Here is a 19,783-nt window from a genome sequence, read left to right on the forward strand (position 1 = left end):
CCCATTCCCTTCCCCCTCATTGCCCCTGCCATCTCCTTCCCCTGTGACCTTTTCCTTCCCCCAACCCATTCCCCTTCCCTCATTATCACCTGTTCCCCAAACCAATCCCCTCTTCCCCCCTCCTTATTACCCCTCTGCTCTTCCCCATCACCCATCATCACCCCAGGAGAGTACCCAGGGACACTCCACCCTCCGCAGCTTCCGGGAGCTGCGGCGTGAGAGCACCTCGTCCACCCTCGACCGGCAGGTCAGCATGTTCCGCCACAACACCACCAGCCGCACTAACTCGGCCGTGGCCAACTCGGCGATGACCCTGCCCTTTGACCTGGAGCGACCCCAGGTGGAGGACACGCCCATCATGAAGTACCTCAAGATGCAGGTGAGTTGGTTCCTGGTATATCTCATCTATGTTCTCTATATCTCTTCTTGTATATCTCTTCTCTTCCCCACCCAGTAGCATAGAGATTAATGGAGTGGGAAGGCAGGCCTGGCTTGAATGTATTCAAGAATCCCTGCAGTGAATTGTATTCAGCTTCATCACTGATCTCTCCTTGAATACACACACAACCAAAGAATCTCAAGTGGAATCATCTGTTACTGATGAGTGCACGCTTCGATGCAAATATTGGCCGATGGGCCCTATATTTTGGTTTTTGAATGTGAGCAGCAAATGAAAGTCGATTCAATCCGACCGCCCATGTTTCCCAGCGTTATTGAGACATTAAATTCTCCTGAGGATGAAGGATGTAAGGATGATTAATGACTAAACCTATGAGGCAAGCCAAATCTTATCGGCAATTGAAACTTTGAACTGGTTTTACTCCAGAACCTCCCCTGATTCAATCTTTGCCATGTTCTACCTCAATAGCCTATGCATCAAGGCTCTTTACATTCTATTGGACATGTTCACAGACACTTCACTCTGCTGACCTTATTATACATATACATTTTTTTTCATCTATTATGTTATAATCGAAATCGGGTCTTACAAAATATGGAAGTTTCTGCGGTAGCTCCAGGTCAAGGATCTCTTGTCATTTTCTTGGTTGTCTTTCTGCGCCCCTTTTATTGTTATGACCATCCAGGCCATGGATTTGTACCACTCACCCCTGTCACTCCTGGCCAAGGCAGCTCCCATCCTGAGCGAGGATGTCTATGATAACATACTCCCACTCGCCTGGGAACTCTTGCTGGACAGCAGCCAGCAACTGGCAGGGTCTGCAGGTGAGACTAGCAACACATCCTTATCTATCTGTTATATATACATGTGTCCTTCCTCCTTCCTTTCTTTTTTTGAAGATGTGTGATATAACATAGTTTAGACAAGATCAAACTGCTCCCACCAAAAACAAATCTGACTGTCATGGCTCTTACTAGTGAGTGACACAATCTTTGATCCGAATGTTTCCCATTCAACAGATGTCATATTGATAGATTGTTTCTGCTGTCATATTTTTATTTTGATTTACTGTTTCTCTGCTACCAAATGTTATTTGTATGCAAAATATATGCAGATAGGGTACATTTCTTCCTGTTTGCTTTCTCTGTCCCTCTCTCTCTCTCTCTCTCTCTCCCTTTATCTCTTTATCTCTTTCTTTTTTGTTTTGTTTTTGTTTTTTCATCTTAGTCTGTCTTTTTCTCTATCTCGCTTTCTGGTTAAAATTCTCTCTTTCTTGCCTCCTACATCATTATTTCTTTGCACTTTTATTCTTTATGTGTGTTTGTGTGTGTGTGTATGTGTGTATTTCTTATCCCTTACTACCTATTTCTCTTTGTCTTTTTGTGTGTGTGTGTGTCTGCTGACTGAATGAGGCTTATATATTTCCATCTCTCTGTCTCTCTCTCTCTCAGCTGCACTAGTGTTGATCTGTGCGGTCAAGATCCCGGACACCGTGAACCGGCTGATAGCCGGCGAGATGCACCACAACGATGCGGGCCAGAGGGTGGAGGCGGTGCAGCGGTTTGGGGTGCTCTGGCGGTTCCGCCACCAGGTGTGGCCCCGCATGGAAGACAAGGCCTCTATGCTCTTCAAGGTCAGTTTGCCCCGCCCACTGGACTACAAACCACACCCATTTGACTAAACCTGGCCCTCGCAAAATGATTTAAACACTAGTAATTGAATGAAACCTTCAGCAACGCTGCACACTGGCACTGGTCCGACAGTCCCTGACCAGTAGAAATAACTGTCGGACCAGTAACTTTTTCAGGAATGGACTAGTAAAACATGGAAAAACTGGGTAGGCCTGCTGGTCTGACCTGTCTGTGGGACCAGTAGAAAAATTGGGTTAGTGTGCAGCCCTGCCTTCAGTAACAACACAAAGGCAGCTTTACTTATCCCAAAATTTCAACCTGATGCACAGCAAAAGAGATATGGTGAACTGTGCATGTTCAACAGAAATACAGGAATAGAACAGTGCATGCCATTGACTATGACACTCAACTTCATATAAAAAGAAATCTGTACTCCTTCAACAAGTCTGGACTTTGTTTGAATAATGTAATGGCTTACATGATTGGTAACAGGTACAGTGTCTTTGAATAAAACTGTACACTGTTCAGTTAAGAACCAAACTGTATCTATCAACAACAGAATAAGCCAACAAGAAAAGCAAACCCTTTGAGGAAAATGCAAGTCTTTCACAGTAGAAAGGAAAGATCCATGATACCCACTCTACACTATCTCACTTTCAAAAAGTAATGGGAATCAGATGAATAGAGGAATCAAGCATCTTAACTTATCAAAAAAAGAATGCTAGGAATCAGGCCAATATCATTCCATTAACCTGTTGAAGACGAGTCCCGAGGATACTTGGGTAGGTGTCTATGGGAAATGCGTATTATAGCCAACTCGGTCCATCCTAAATGGGTTAAGAACCAATCATGTACATTCAACAAGCTCTGACTTTCCCAAAACTGTTGTACCTTTTTTATTCAAATTCTGTTAAATTAAAAAAAAAAAATGGGAATGAGCAAGAATTGTACAGAAACCCCCTCTCCCCCCCCCCCCAAAAAAAAAAGAGGAAAAATATTGGCTAACCTCATGATCTAAAACTATGTCTACCTCAGATCTGGTCATCTTCCACACTCCCTTATCACTGTCACAGGTTCCTCCTCCCAGCATAGACTTCACCGTGCCCTCCCCGACCATCGGGGTGGCCAACGTCCCTGTTCTGGACCCACCCTGGATGCCAGTGGTCCACTCAGAGCTGGAGGAGAAGGTCTCCACTGAAGAGGAGAGTGTGAGTAGCAGGGCAAACTCTCTCTGTATCCAACCATCGATTTATCTCTCCACCTCCTTATTTATCTCTGTCTATCCATCTATCTATACATCTATTTATCCATCTATCTATCTGTGTATTCATTTATCTCTCTGTCTATCTATCTATCTATCTATTTATCCATCTATCTGTCTGTGTATTCATTTATCTCTCTGTCTATCTATCTATCTATCTATCTACATATCTATCTATTTATCTTTCTATTTAACTATAATCTTTCTATCTATCCATCTCTCTATCTATATCTATCTATCAAACTATCTATCTATCTATCTATCTACGTATCTATCTGTCTATCTATTTATCTGTCTATTTAACTATAATCTATCTATCCATCTATCTATCTATCTATCTTTCTATCTATCTATCTATCTACGTATCTATATCTATATATCTGTCTATTTATTAAACTATAATCTATCTCTCTATCTATCCATCTATCTATCTATCTATCTGTCTATCTATCTATCTATCTATCAAACTATCTATCTATCTATCTATCTATCTATTCATTTATATTTCTGTGAATTTATATCTATATATCTTTCTTTCTTTCTTTCTTTCTTTCTATCTTATTTACAGGTGTATCTCTTAGTATTTATTAGTATTTATCTGTCAACCAATATATAATGTGAATGTAATATAAAGTATGATTAAATTGAAATTGAAATTTAAAAATGTCTGCCTCTGTATCTATTTGTTCATCTATCTCTCTATCTCTATCCATCTACAGTATGTATCTATCCACAGTGTAGCTATCCATCTACAGGTGTATCTCATAGTATTTATCAGTATTTCTCTGTCTACCAATGTATGTATATGTCTGCTTCTGTATCTATTTGTTTATTTATCACTCTATCTAAATTTGTACGTATGATAATTAATCTCTTTTTATCTCCCTCCCCTTTTTCTCTATTACTCTTGAAATTAATTTTGCCTGCTATTTAGCTGATGAGAGTGGAAGATTTCACAGCAAAAGATTTTACCTTTAATAATGATAGGCCTCATTCTAACATGCAGTATACAGCTTGCATTAATTACACTGTACTTTGGTACCTACATGTATCTACCACCTTGCTATGTCCATCTATTGTGCCTGTCGTTTTACACCCTTAACCTTCCATCATCAACCTTACTTGAAAAAGAGATACTTATATAGTTTGATTGCTTATCTAGCTTAGGATCTCTTGAAGAAATTTTGTAATGAACTTCACCATATGATTGTTATATACGATATTTGTATCTCAAATAAGGAAAACAAAGTTCAAAGTTCAAAAGTTCAGAATGTAATGCATATTCCTATAAGTCAACAGTGTGATTGCTTGTTTTGCTAGGGATCTCTTGAAGAAAATTCAACGTATATTTCTGTATTCCAACAGCGTTCGTTTGCGGCCGTGGCGGTCTCGCGCACCATCCAGCACCGCGAGCACGTGCGCAAGACCCTGCTGCGAGAGCAGGAGAAGAAGCGCAAGGCCCGCGAGACGTTCCACCTCATCAACGTGCCCGTGGTCCAGCAGGCCGCGTACGAGCCCTCGCACCACGTGACGTCGGACGACGAAGGTGGGTGATTTCTCCTTCTCATCGTCTTCCTCTCTCTCTCCTCTGCAGTTCAGCACATATATGTACCGTACATGTTATATACGTAGCTTTCTTTGTGTAGAGCTCTCTTTTATCTGTAGATTACACTTACAAATTTTGTGTAGAATTATTCTTTTCGTTGACTCTCACACACACAAACGTGAGCACTCGCAAAGAGGCGATTACTTTGAAGCTTTTTTACGTACGTTGTATATGCCTTCTTTTTCTTGTCACGAGTACCGATCAGTTTCGTAGACTATGATTTCATTTCACACGATGTGAGAGCTTCTTCAGTGTATATATGTGTAATATAATTTTGGTAGTATGAAAAAAAAAAGGCACTAAAATGCTTTGAGTGTACTGCTGTATTTCACTATCCCTACGCTGAAGGCTTGTAGTACACTGGTAATAGCTTGTAAAATCTCACACAAATGTCTGCAGTTTGCTAATCGACGCGAAAATCTGTTGAATCGTTACTTTTCGTTTTCTGGTATTTCTTTTGAGTTTTATGCACAAGCAGTCCCACGCATACACACACGTGTTGTAGCGGGCACATAGAATAAGAGAGAATAAGCACATGGAAATTGCACACTTGAACATTGACACACACACACACACACACACATACACTCACACACACTCACACACGTGCACACACTTATGCCTAACAGATGAACAGGTGAAAGAAAGATTACAAAATAGAACATGACGATGCACCTTCAATCCCCCGTCAGCTTACAAATTCAGAATATACACATAATTCATCTCCCACTATTTGTGTTTCTTAGAATCTCAATAAGTCTTCCCTAAAATGTACCCCAGTAAAGGGATAAACTATATAATCCTTTTTTTTTCTGTGCCTTTCTTCGTTTTTTTTTTTCATGTGGTTAAGTGAGGTTTAAAAATGGCTAACTAAGGAGACCACTCTCTTTTGACACCAAAGAGAAATTGCACCCGAATTGACTACTCTCTTTAACTAATCTGTTACATGTTCCTACACTCACTCGCACAGGCCTACAATTGCACGGGAATTTTCATCGTTAAACAGATGTAATCATCAAAATGAAAGAAATCAAGCACAGATGTAATCGAGATACTGAATCTATCAAATTTCAGAGAGAGATTTTTCTTGATGAACCCGATGCACACACAAAAATAATTTGTGTTATCTATATTTGCTCCCTGTTTGAGACGTACTGAAAAGACATCAAATTAAATTTCAGTACATTTTACTCGGTCTTCATGAGATAAATGTTCCTAGCTCTGTCACTAAATGTTTCTAAACATCAATCGTAAAGTTTAGATTGAAGGTAAATTTTCTTGACATTCCCAGCTGACTTTTAGTATTGCCACGGAGCAACAAAGATAGGCGGTTTTATAGATGTTAGAATTGTTGATACGATCCCACGAAAACAAGTGTTCGCTGAGTACGCAAAAGGTTTGATCGAAATTTGTTTCTTCTCTACCTCATTCATACTTTACGTCGCATGAATTTGACACAATACATCATGCCGTGTTGGTAGCTTCTCGTCAGCGTTTTCTTCATGAAGAGAAACCAAAACATTTTCCATGACAAGCTCACTCTTCGTCTCATTTTTATGTCTGCTCATCACGGAGTCTTGATGTTGTCAGCTCTTAATATCGGCTTTGACTCTCTTTGCAGCCATTTCGCCATCGCGAAAGATTGCTTTACACATCATTAGGGTTGTGCTATCTGAATGGCTTGCTCCTCTATTCGTGTAACTCGGTTTGAAATCTGCAAAATGCCACCCAAAAGAAACCAACAACCTGCTCAAAAGCTTCAAAAAAAAAAAAAATAAATATCACCATCACTAACAGTCCATACTTCATCCTAACTCTACATGTACAGTGTGTATACCATTCAACTGAATCTTCACTACTCACTGGCTTATGCTTTTAGTCTTTGATTTATGTTTTCTTATTATTTCCTTTGAAAATCATTGAGATAGATTCCAATCCTCTGCATGCCATATCTTTTGTAGAAAAAAAAAAATGTCTGTTATTATTTTATTTTTCGATAATGAATTTGGGAGAGAGAGCGAGAAAAGGAAGGATGTAAGAAGTAAAAAAAAAAAAATCACTTCACGTTTGTGTACATAGCTCACACTAACTAAACCCTTATGTTTTGTGTTGTCATTCCCTTTCCCTTCTTCCGTTTTCCCCCCTTCCTGTTTTTTTCTCCACCACCCAATCACATCACTTCCCAAGGCCACGCCTACGCCACGCCTTCACCACCACACTACATCTCCTTATGTGCCACGCAACTGTGTCCGTGCGTTGCTGCACCGCATCTGTGTGCTGGGCTGCCCTCTCTGCTTTCTTTTATTATCAAAAAAAAAAAAAAATCGAAATGAACAAAAAAACTATGACATTCGCTCACACTGTCACATATATACACGTATGAACCGCATCTACGTGCCACCACCCTTCCCGTGTACCATCCTTTTCGGCGCCACCGACGTCGCCTTTCCTTCCCTCGACGACTTCAAGCAGATGACACGCCCATGCCCGTGTGCGTGTCCGTTGGCCCGCGCCGAATGTCCATAGCACCGCCGTCGCAGCAGGCCGCCGCCAACCTGAACCGCGGGCGAAATCTGTCCATCCGGCGGGCGTCGCTTTGGTCGGGAGGGACCTTGTCGGCCAGCACAGGTAGCCTTTGATATTGTTCACGATAATGTCGCTGTTGTTTATACATCTCTGTGTGTGAGGTTTCGACCCAATAATGTACACGCAGTCTTGAATGTTGATGTGTCGGCACCGCTCCAGAATTCAGTGCTCTGCATTGGTTTTTACACTGAATTTTCTTTCTGCATCAGTATGTATCAGGGGTTATTAATGTTGGGCTACTGAAAGGCCCCTTCATGTCAGCTGAAATCTGCTTTATGGGAAATGGTTGTTACAATTTTTTTTGGTCAGTTTGAAGTATTACCCTTATCCTCCTTATTCACCTTGTGCAACATCCGTTTGGGGACACTTGCTACAAATAAGCAGCGAGTAGTTGAGAACAATTTTTTTTTCCAGCGTGTTTATTGCTGATTCTTAACAGAAATGGTTGTAACACGTACATGCATAGTGTGGGGGGTCCCAATTTTCAGAAACTGCATTTATTGTTTTTTAAAGTCACTTTTAGTGAAAACTGGTCTGTGGAGTCCTGCATTGTGGATGTTCTTATCTTCAGATTTTTTGACAAAACTGAGCATTTTTGTGACACTGTTGTTGATGGTAAGCACCCCCCCCCAAAAAAAAAAAAAAAATGGATAAAAATCACCGCTTTAGTCACGTGGTTGGACTGTATCACTCATCAGAACCAAGATGTGCACAAATGCATTTGCTGTGATAAAATTGTGCCATAGCTGTCACACAAGGGCGGTAGATGTGATGAGTGGCCGTAACATTTTGACCAGGGTTATGCCGTATGCATATTGAGGTTGTCGTAATGCACAGGGCAAGTATGTGACTGCAATGCATGCACAGTATTTATGGTCATATCTGTATTGCCAACTTTTGAAAGAGAAATATATTTGAGGCAATTTTCAAAAGTTCTTTTTTATGATGTCCATTCCACTGTAAATAGTCCAATTGTGAGTCACATTGTGTACATAAATTATGATGAATTATTGTGGGTGCATCAGCTGATGAGCATGAGTTATGATTATTCATAGTATGCTAATTTTCCCCAGAATCAAAATCCATGGAGATATTTTTAGTGAGCTTTTGTTTTGTTTTGTTTTTTCATGAGAAGTACGCAGTTTTTATCGTAACATGTGCTTTGTCCTCTCAATGTGATATTTCAGTCTGGAGTTGAACATCAGTGTTTAATGCTGACTTGTGAGGTTATTATAGTACGTAGACTTTGTGTATTTTTTTTTTTTTTTTTTCCATGTGGGTTCATGCTATGTTCCTACTTCTGAGGCTACGTCAGACTAGGGTGGTGGATTTTAAATGCTGTGCAAAGCATCCTTGCACACATGTTCTGGATCATTGTATCATTATATTAAGATAAGAATTTGTAGTTCATATCACAGACTGTAAATAAATGTTGCACTGGCAAGAATGTATAGATAGAAAGAGAAAGTTGTAACAGGGAATGTCAAGAAAGTAAGCGTAAATGGAAAATGGAGCTTAAATTTATGTGTGAAATCAGTGAATGCAGAGACAGCAGAAAACACTGGTCGAAGTTTGAGAAAATTAGATAATCCATTCAAAAGTTATGAATATTAATGTTTTGGTTAAATCCAAATGTTGTCTTTGTGAGATAAGCGGGCTGTAACAGTTTGTGATGTCAAAGTTGTGGATCGACATAAAGAAAATATGTGGAGAGTTCCTTATATTCTCATTTTGCCATAGCATCATGAAAAAGCACTTGACTATGCTCCTTCAGTAAATTCGGGAAATTGCACTTCTCAGTCGCTACCAAATTTTGTAGAATTCTCTCTGTAGTTCTTGATATATTGTTGTACTAAAGTTGGAGTGCATATTGTTAACTTGTAGACTTTTTATCCAATGACATGATAATGGCACATTGAACCAAAACATTTGAAGAGTCTAAACTTTCGAATGGGGTTCGTCTAATTTTCTGTCAAACTTCACCATTGGTTTTCTAGTCATTGCTTGTTCTTTTGAGGATTTCACACGAATCTTGGGGATAATTCTTGGGGATAAGTTCCCGCAGAAAGAAATAATGATGTATTTTGTAGTTAGGCTGAAGGAAATTTGGATGTCCATACAATGGGAAGTAACAGGAAATCCATCAGACACTGTACCAATGTTTGTTTGTGTGTACTGGCATTGAAAGTTTGTCATGATGTTTTTTTTTGTCTTTGTCTTTGTACTCCCTTCTCTGATCTTCTTATGCAGTCACATGCTTTCACTTACTGTAAAAGTGGATATTTTCGCGGTGTTTAATTTTTCGTGCATTTCGCGCAACCAGAAACTATCGCAAAAATAAAAGCACATGAATATTTTTACATGCCATATCAGTGGGGCGACAAGACCTCATATCTACAAAATGTCAAATGTTCAGGAGAGCCAAAAAACATGGCGGCTAAAGCACTATACCGAATGGGATAGCCTTTCCTTTGACATGCCGTGGTGGCTTCATTTTTGAAGCAAGACAGTTGGGATTTGGACAGGACATCACTTACCCAATTATTTGACCATTAATCCAAAAAGGTCATTTTCACCAAAATTGCAGATACAAGGTCTTGTCACCCCAGCGACAATATGCTCCTGTACTTGATATCTTAATTCCATGGAATCAAAAACACATGAAACTCTTCTTACCCGGCCAAGCACGAAAAATTAGTCATGCGAAAATATCCGCTTTTACAGTACATAGTAATGTCTCCATCCCATTTAAAACCATGATGTATATATGGATCACATGATGCAAAGATACGTTTATGTTGTTGCTCTTATATTTTTCTGGTAATGTGTGTAGTGATTTTTCTTAGTAAGTGTTTGGGTTCCTCATTCTGCTCAGATTCATCGCTTTGCCAAATCACAATTGTGTTGTGCTCTAATTGTCTGTGAGTGTAGAAGGGCAACAATGGTGGATAATATATAAAGAAAATTCAAAAAGAAACAATAAGAGATGAAGGTAAAAGCTGAGAAAATTAGAACATAGGAAGGAGATGATTGTGAAGAAGGAAGGAATAAAAGGGAAAGAAGGAATGGAAAATGAAAGAAGAGGCACAGGAGTAGAAGAAGAACATAAAAATGTAGATGAGAATAGAGAAATATAGCATAAAGTATGAATGCAAAGCAAAAAACTTCAAAGCAAACAGGTATTCAATAGTTTGACAAAATAAAGAAGTAATAACCTTTAGTTGCTGTGGAAGTAGAAGTAGAAAAAGAACATAAAGGGGAAGAAGAAGAAAAAAGAAAGAAAGAAAGAGGAAAAACACCAGTGGAATGATAAGAAATTAAGAAAGAAAGGAAGAAAAGTAAAGTAACATCAATCAGAAAATGAATGGAGATTTAGCTGCCAAAAGAAGAAAGAATATTTATACCGTATGTCCCCCCAAAAAATTACAGCGGGACCCTCCGCAATGATATCTTAAAAAATAGTTCATCAACCTATATACAATTTCAGGGTATGAAACTATAACTCATTGCCCACATCTTATAGAAAATCCCATTCGATTTGCTTCAGTGGTCAAAGAGAAATGAGGAATTTTGTAGAGGATGTCGGGAATCTCTTCCCTCCGAGTTCTGTCTATTGTATTTACACACAAGAGCATCGAAGTGCTAAAATTGGAAGAATCAGACTCATGACATATCTCTGTGACTGCTTAACCAAATTGAATGGGGTTTTCTGCAAAATAGAGATAAGATGTTACGTTTTAAGACCCTGAAGTAGCATTTAGACTGGGCAATTATATTGGGTGTTATCAGTTCGAAAATCTGATTGTAATTTTTTTGGGGGCCATACTGTATATATGTATTTGCTGCTGAAATATAGGAATATATATCTAGTTATTATGAACCATTTATTTGCCGCTGGACTCAATATTATTTATAAGCTGTTTCTTGTCAAATCTTGACACCCCAGTTTTGTGTGTCCAACATCATCATTTTGTATAGTCATTTTATGTCTTTTTTTTCTGTCCCTTCTGAAGTTCAACTACTTTTATGCCAGTTCTGTGTTCCATCTTGCATGTTCGTTCATACGCTCTGTACGTGACTCTAGTACCCAGTTTATGCATTCTCGAGAGTATGATGATACATACACCTGAAATATTCAAGGACTTGATGTTTCTCTTAGCTCAGTTCGTTGCAGACATTGCACAAGTCAGAGGTCGTCTGTGTTTTCAAGCATTCCACAATTTTGTCTTTCATAGTCTGTTATGTCATTTCGTAAATAGTTGGTGTTGCCGTGTGGGAAGGTGAGAGTTACATTGATCCCTGATGGTAGAATGGGGCCAATTTTTTTGTGAAGAAATATTTTTTTAGAATGAAAGATTCAAGTCTGATTATATCTTTGAACCTGCAAGGACCATCGGATCAAAATGCCGCAAACGTTGGGCACATCTGTTCCCCGTTTCATAAGAGCTGTTGGGATAGCAACTCTTACTGGAATAGCGACTTCCTGTGGCAACAGCCAATCAGGAAGCTGGATTCTTGTTGTTGCCATGACAATTGCCATTCCAGCAAGAGTTGCTGTCATATCAAAGTTTTATGAAATGCCACCCTGGAGTGCTGATGGCACAGATGGAGTTAGAATCACTGTGATTACATATTGTACATGTGCATGTCATTATCTTCACTTCACTGTTACTGTATCTGTCCATATAATAGTGTTAGCAGTGGGACGCTAAATATTTGCAACTGCAATGATTTGGGCTACAAAATAGTAAAAACGATGAAATCCATTCATTGTTTTATGTATTTCTGGGTATGTGTTTGTGTTTGTGTGCCTGTGTGACTAGGAAGATAACTGAAAATCTTTTTTTTTTTTTTTTTTGGTCCATATTTATTCAATCTATACAATCTGTATGCATCAATTTAACTGACATGAAGTGGCATTTCCAGTGTACGTTATTGTATGTCTGTAGGTTTTACAGTGATGGGAATATGTCTGATATTTTGGTACGGCAAAGATGTTGTGAATACTGTATTTGTCTGTGACCAAGTAGGCCGTACCAGTGATGATGTTTTGCCCTGTAAGACTACTCATATCTAAGGGTATTTTAAAGTCGTGACAATATTTGTCAAAGTACGGTAGTAGATGTAAAGCTTTCCAATGACATGGTAACTTGACGACACTTGATGGTGCAGATAACTACAATGTATGTGTGTTGTTGGTTTAATTGTCAAGATGTGTAATGGAATTTGTGCATTATAAATTTGAATATGTAGAAAAAAAAAGTCATTTATTTTTTCAACTTAATTAGAATCATAAGAGAATGTCTATGTACACCCCCCAAAAATGCTATGTATATTTTGTCATATTTTTCAGTCCCACAGTGCATCCCATTGCAAAAGTAAGTGAGATCAATCAAACTGTTAATGTCTGTCATCTGGCAAAATGTTGGGATTCGGTTGTAAATATATCAAGCGACTTACCAGTCGGGGAGGGGGGGGGGGATTGGGGTAGATAGCGTGTCCAGCTTGTAGCGGAGATGCTGATTGGTTGATTCATTGCAAAAATGTATCATCCTCTATCTCTTCTATTTGATAAGTAGAGTTGATAACTCATTTGCCAACTTTTTTCATAATTCCCCTATCCATGCAAAACTGGATATCTGTGCCTGGATAGTAGCTCCATTGTGTATTCATGCCAATTTGATGCTGATTTTTCTATTCTTTTCTTTTTTTAAACTAAATCAGCAGTAGGAAAAATAGTGATAAATGAAAACAAAAAGTATTTTTAAAGTATTCATATTTTCTCCACAAGTGTGTGTATGATACAGTGTAGTATGTACAATGATTATGTCAGGTTATGAGACTGACGTCATAATACACTGATTTTTTTTGAAGTCGAATATATTGTGAAAGAGATTCATACACTTGTTCTGCAGTTAATGCTTTAATTAATCTAGTTTATTTCTCTGTATATCTTTCACAGCTCTCTTCTTCCAAACATTTCTTCTACAGCGTTTATTGAGCAGTGGTGCTTATCATTATTATTTTTTTTTTTAAATCTTCAAACATTTCACAAAACAATCTTATATCCCCAAACTCAGCACTCTTGTATGTCTGTGGTTTCACGCACATTGTGGCCTGGCTGATGTAGAACAACAGCAAGTAGATTAACGCCGTAGCAAGTGCTCCGTTGCTCTGTTCCTGTGACGTACCGCCAACACCAACACCACCACAAAATGGCTGCCAGCTCTGTGCCTTGAAAAATGTGTAGAAAGCGCCCCCTGTTGACACATTTCAGCCATCTCCCGAAGAAGATGATAACTACCCTGCTAAATGCATACTGAATCCCAAACCATAAAAACGATTGAGATAGGATATGTAATCATGTTGTATGCAAAAACGATTGAGATAGGATATGTAATCATGTTGTATGCACATGCAGAAAACTACAAATTCAAGATATGAAATATGTTGTAAAGAGAATTGCCGTATATTATATCTCAATGCCATTGAGAAAATATTTCAAAAATTTATCAGAAAGTAGAGAAAGTTAAAAAATAAAAACATAAGATGGGGAGAGAGATGGCTCACTGTGTCTTAGGGGTGGCTGCAGAATTTGGTGGATTCGCAATTCTAGAGTCGCATGTGCATTGAGTTTGGAGAAGTAACCTTGGTTTTTCTTTTGTGAGGGTTGCACTGAAATTGTCACGCAATATGACACTTCTACATGCAGGGTCATACTACTTGAACTTTATGGTGTCATATGGTGTACCGTAATGTTGCATTAGACTCTGACACTACTTACATAGAGTGTCAGATGTGAGGGAAGGGAGGGGTTGTTTTTGTTTGTTTTTTAGGTTTCTTTGACCAAAGGGTGGCCTGAAATTACCGTATGGAAGTAATCAACAATTTTGCTGATTGCTCTTGCCAATTCAATCTATTGAGCTGTTGATTTTGAGTAATTTTCTCGGATTTAGGTTGGGCATGGGTGTTGCCAGATATTGGCAAGGCAAACAGCAAAGTAAAAAGATCTGCTGAGTAAAATGATGCCAGACTTTTGCAATTCTCTGGATATACACATAGGATATCTTGATTGTAATCAAAATTGTCCCAAGTCAAAATTGAAAACCTAAAGTGTCAATATCGTAATTATCTTCTTTTTTTTTCTTGAAATGCGTATGTTCAGCGTGCTGTGTGCACATTGGTCTCTTTGTTATTGTTTTTTCTTTTTTGCTGGCTGATTGCATTTGCGCAGAGTTGCGACATCCACCAAATTTCTGCCACGTAAAGCTACAAAATGTATGCTGCTGCCGAGTGTGTACTGCTGTGAATGCATTGAGTCTATGGCATATTCCACGCTGTTAGCATGGCTGAAATTTCGCGGTAGCATGCTGTTCCTAAAGTGTTCATCCATGCTGTGCTGTAATGACATTAAGAAAACGAACAATAAAACAACACGTGATGTTGTTCACATGACCGACTAACAAACAAAGGTAACAAACACCGGAGTCAGCAGTTTCTGTGAAATGTACTTTTACCATGAATATGTTAAAATGTTTGAGAACAAGAGCTGTAAATGTAGTGCACTCCCGTTGTCACGAGTGGAGTGACAGACGCTCTCCTCCACTGAGGTCAATTTGCATAGAATTTGTAAATAAGCACTAAAGCATGCAAATTGATGTAAACTGTTTAGCATTTCAATAGAAGAAATTCCAGACCGCTCTCGGTAGAACCACGGTAGTGCTATGCGTGGCAAGGAGCGGCAGTATGACATCAGGCCTTGAAGGGGACATCACGCTGTGGTGCTGTCTCCGTGACACATTGCATGAGAATGGCCACTCGGTAACGGTGACAGGGGCCGCCACCCCAGTCAGTACTAACTAGAGATACCCACAGATAGTGGTAAGTGCATTAATTTTGAAATGTTTATGTATTCAATTGGCATAATTCGTTTGTGTAACGGATATCCGAATTGAGAGTGAATTGTAATAAAGGTTTCAGTTAATATGTGATGTAGATACAATGGTTATTGTTAAACGCTCCAGTTAATATGTGATATAGAATATAGAATGGTTGTTATTTATGGTTGCATGAGCTGAGATACATTTGTATATTTATAATGAGGTAATTTGAACGTTGATTAGGATAATATGAATGTGTTCAAGTGCTCTGGCTGTAAGTGATCTGAATATTTTAATATTTGAAGGGTTTCCGGGTTTCCCGAAGGGTCAAGGACCCACTGGTACTGCAAGAGGCAGGTGCATAAGGGCGTAGACTGTCGACCAGCTCCGAGGCAGTAAGGGAGCATAGACTGTCGACCGGACTTCGTTCCTGGATGCTGAGGAGACACCGCTAAGACGTCCGTCGGGAGAGCGACCACGCGAACGGCAATCGCGAAGAGTTGCTACGACAGACCACGCGACAGTCCATCCCAGCACCATCGTAACGGGGCCCCGTCGTCGACCGACATCGTCATCGACTGACATTGTCACCGTCGTACGTCATCGTCATACGTCGTCTTCATAAGCCATCGTCAAACAACTTACATCCGTGACAGCGAGTTGCATAATCGAGGTGAAATAAGTCCAATTTAAGTTAAACATAATAAAGTCCTAAGAGCCAGAAAGCCACTGAATAGAAAGAATTTTATGTTCGTTTTTTCCTTTTTATAATTTGCTGTAAAACCAATAGTCAGTTATAGACAATTAAAATATTTGAGTTAACTGAATGCACATTGTTTCCTCCGTTTCATCTTGTATGAGTTACAGCCTGCCAACAGTTCTCAGAGGTTATGAACATTTCTTTGTTCCGTTTATTTCCATATAAAAGGATGGAAATCGGGCAAATTCTGTGACAATTGGGGGCTTGTCCGGGAGAGAACTTGGCAGGGATTATTCATACAAGAATTTGAGACGTGATTTGTGTAATTTCATGTTGTGTGTATAAGATATCACAATGGAGTTAGAGAAGTACGTACAATTAGGTAAAGATTGTGGACTGCAAGGTGCAGAACTAGTGGAGTTTGCCCGCACTGAAAGAGACAAGTATCTCGAAGAAAAGAGACGAGATGAAAAGTTAGAAAGAGATGAAAGACAGGTACAAAGGGAAGAAATAACCAAGCAAAAGAGGATTGAGTTAGAAATAGCTCAATACAAGAGTGTCAATGTGAAGGCAACAAATAGTGTAAGGAGTAGCTTACCAAGCTTGCCGGCGTTTCGCGCTGACTCTGACGATTTGGACGCTTATCTGTTGCGCTTTGAGAGATATGCAAAACAAAGTCAGTGGCCAGAGGAATGCTGGGCTCCTGCATTGGGGAACCTTTTGACCGGGCGCGCTTTGGAGGTTTATTCTCTTTTACCGGCAAATGAAGCCGACGACTATGAAAGTCTGAAAGATACACTCTTGCGGCAGTTTGCGCTAACTGAAGAAGGCTTTCGCAAACGTTTTCGAGAGGCGCGGCAGAAAATGGGCGAATCATTTGGGCAATTTGCAACGCGCATAACCGGATATGCTACTAGATGGGTAGAGATGTCGGGTACAAGTAAGTCCTATGAAGGGCTACTAGAGCTAACGGTGCGTGAACAGCTGCTCGAATGTTGTGATCGTGGATTATCTGTTTTCATTCGTGAGAGAAACCCACGATCGGTGAAAGAGATGGCAGATATCGCAGATCGGTATCGGGACGCACACGGGCATGGCGGCTCCGGTAAACGCGCACGCGACGATAATAAGTCTCGTAACCAGGGCAACGAAGCAAGCCAAGCAAAGAAAGGGGGCGCCACGTCACGTGACAACCAGGGTTGCTTTGTCTGTGGTAAGCAAGGACATTTTGCTTCTAAGTGTCCAGACCGTAAAACTAACCAGTCGAAAGTAACTAGCAAGCAGTATGTGCCAAAGTCAAAACAGACGGGGGCAACATGTGTGGTAGGAGTATGCCCTACTCATGATGCTCACGAGAGAGGGAATATTTGTGGCACACCTTCTGTTAAACTGATGTGTGGTCACGAGTTACCCCTTCTTAGTGGTGGGTGTAACGTAGGCACAGACATGCCGACATGTGAAGGTATGGTGAATGGTAAAAGAGTTAAGGTGCTGAGAGACACTGGTTGCAACACCGTAGTGGTGAAACGTCAACTGATAGAGGAATCACAGCTGACTGGTGAGATTCAAACTTGTGTGCTCATAGATGGTACTGTGAGAAAAGTGCCATTAGCAAAAGTTGAAATCGATTCACCATACTTTGTTGGAACAACACATGCTTTATGTATGACGAATCCTATCTACGATCTAATCATAGGTAATGTTAGTGGTGCTAGGCAGCCTGGTGACGAGGACATCGGATGGAGGGATGCTAGGGAGAAGCCGTCAGCTGAGGAGATGACGACCTCCGGTTCAGAGGCAGAGTCCGCGGAAGCAGAGTCTTCGAAAGGGACAATGCAGAACGGCATCACAACGACCTCCGACAGTCGTGATCGTCCCCACACTGACGAGAGTGTGAAGCAGTTATCAACACCCCTACCTACAACCAACGAAAGTGCAGCAGTAGAGACAAGAGGCATGAGGAAATCGAAGGAACGGCCTTGGAAGAGACTAGGATCAGCAGACCAGCCGACGATCACTGCAACCAGGGAGGAGATGATCAGAGAGCAGGCGCGAGATGCCACGCTGGAGAAACTTCGAAAGTTGGCGGAGAAAGGTGAGGCTAAGGCTGTAGGGAAAGGAAGTGAGGTCAGATATTTTTGTCGTGACAATCTTCTCTTCCGTGAATACAGGTCTCCCTACGTCGAGAGAGGAAAGACATTCACGCAGCTAGTGGTGCCCCAGCCGTATCGCAGTGAAGTACTCCGACTAGCTCACGACTCCCCTCTAGCAGGTCACCTGCAGACGAAGAAGACGGCTGACCGGATTCTCGCCCACTTCTATTGGCCAGGGATTCAAGCCGATGTCAAGCGTTACTGTGCATCATGCGATTCATGTCAACGCACTACGCCTAAGGGTAAGATAGGGAAAGTACCCCTGACCATCCCCCCTTTGATTGATACATGTTTCCGTAGAGTGGCGGTCGATTTGATCGGACCACTTGAACCGATCACCGAGAGAGGGAATCGATATATCTTGACGATAATCGATCTTGCAACTAGATACCCAGAGGCGGTAGCGTTACCACGAATCGAAGCAGAACGGGTAGCAGAGGCGTTAGTTGAAGTATTCTCGAGGTTAGGCATTCCTAATGAGATACTCTCTGATAACGGCACTCAATTTGTTTCAGGTGTGATGAAAGAAGCAGCTCAACTCCTGGGAGTGAAGCAATTTCACACGACACCATACCACCCGATGGCGAACGGCGCCTGTGAGAGATTCAACGGCACTCTGAAGCAGATGCTGAGGAGGATGTGCCAGGAGCGACCTAGCGACTGGGACCGCTTCCTGCCAGCTCTTCTCTTTGCATATCGAGAGGTGCCTCACGAAAGCCTCGGCTTTTCTCCTTTCGAACTCATGTACGGCCGAGTGGTGAGAGGACCCATGACTGTACTAAAAGAACTGTGGACCAAGGAGATCCCTGAGGAGGAAACGAAGACTACGTACCAGTACGTCATCGACCTCCAAAACCGACTCGAACAGACGTGTGAACTCGCCAAAGAGGAGCTGTCCAAAGCATCAAGGAAGTACAAGAAACACTTCGACGTGAAGACGAAGGAGAGACGCTTCGAGTGCGGCGACAAAGTGCTACTCCTGTTACCGACGACGAGGAATAAGCTGCAAATGCAATGGCGAGGTCCATTCGAAGTCGTGCAGCGAATCGCCAGAGACGATTACCGACTGCTAGTGAACGGCAAGGAAAGGACCTACCACGCCAATCTTATGAAACGGTACATTGGGAGAGAAGAAGAGAAAGTCAACGATGCCGAGAGCGAAAACCAGGGACAACTGGAGGCGAACTACGTCAGCGTCGTGGACGACCAAGTAGATGATGACGGATCGGTGCCCATCTCATTTCCCTCCATCGAAGCGTCGGAAGGCGTGCATGACGTGAAGTGCAACGACGAGCTAGATGAGGAGAAGATGAGGGAGGTAAAGACTCTCCTGCTGGAGTTCTCGGACGTCATGAACGATGTCCCGGGACGGACCGACATCATCGAGCACGCCATCGAAAACTTCTTCTCGAAACGCTTCTCGAAAACTGCTAAAACGCGAGCGCGTGTACCCAATCGCTGAGCGCGAGTGTCCAGCTCTTGCGTGGGCGGTCAAAAAGTTCTTTTACTTTTTGTATGGCCGAGCATTCCAGCTGCAAACTGACCACTACCCGCTTGCTCATCTAA

General features: G+C 41.0%; 1 protein-coding gene across 1 annotated transcript in view; it reads left to right on the forward strand.

Moving 5' to 3' along the window:
• Window positions 1–19,783, forward strand: part of LOC140244832 (protein unc-80 homolog) — a 138,355-nt gene that overhangs the window by 69,465 nt on the left and 49,107 nt on the right. The window contains exons 20-25 of the mRNA XM_072324444.1: window positions 167–379; window positions 1,086–1,224; window positions 1,852–2,033; window positions 3,105–3,239; window positions 4,658–4,838; window positions 7,371–7,526. Of these exons, the coding sequence (XP_072180545.1) occupies window positions 167–379; window positions 1,086–1,224; window positions 1,852–2,033; window positions 3,105–3,239; window positions 4,658–4,838; window positions 7,371–7,526 (1,006 nt within the window). The remainder of the gene's footprint in view (window positions 1–166; window positions 380–1,085; window positions 1,225–1,851; window positions 2,034–3,104; window positions 3,240–4,657; window positions 4,839–7,370; window positions 7,527–19,783) is intronic.

This window comes from Diadema setosum, chromosome 21, assembly GCF_964275005.1.
Source record: "Diadema setosum chromosome 21, eeDiaSeto1, whole genome shotgun sequence".
NCBI lineage: Eukaryota > Metazoa > Echinodermata > Echinoidea > Diadematoida > Diadematidae > Diadema > Diadema setosum.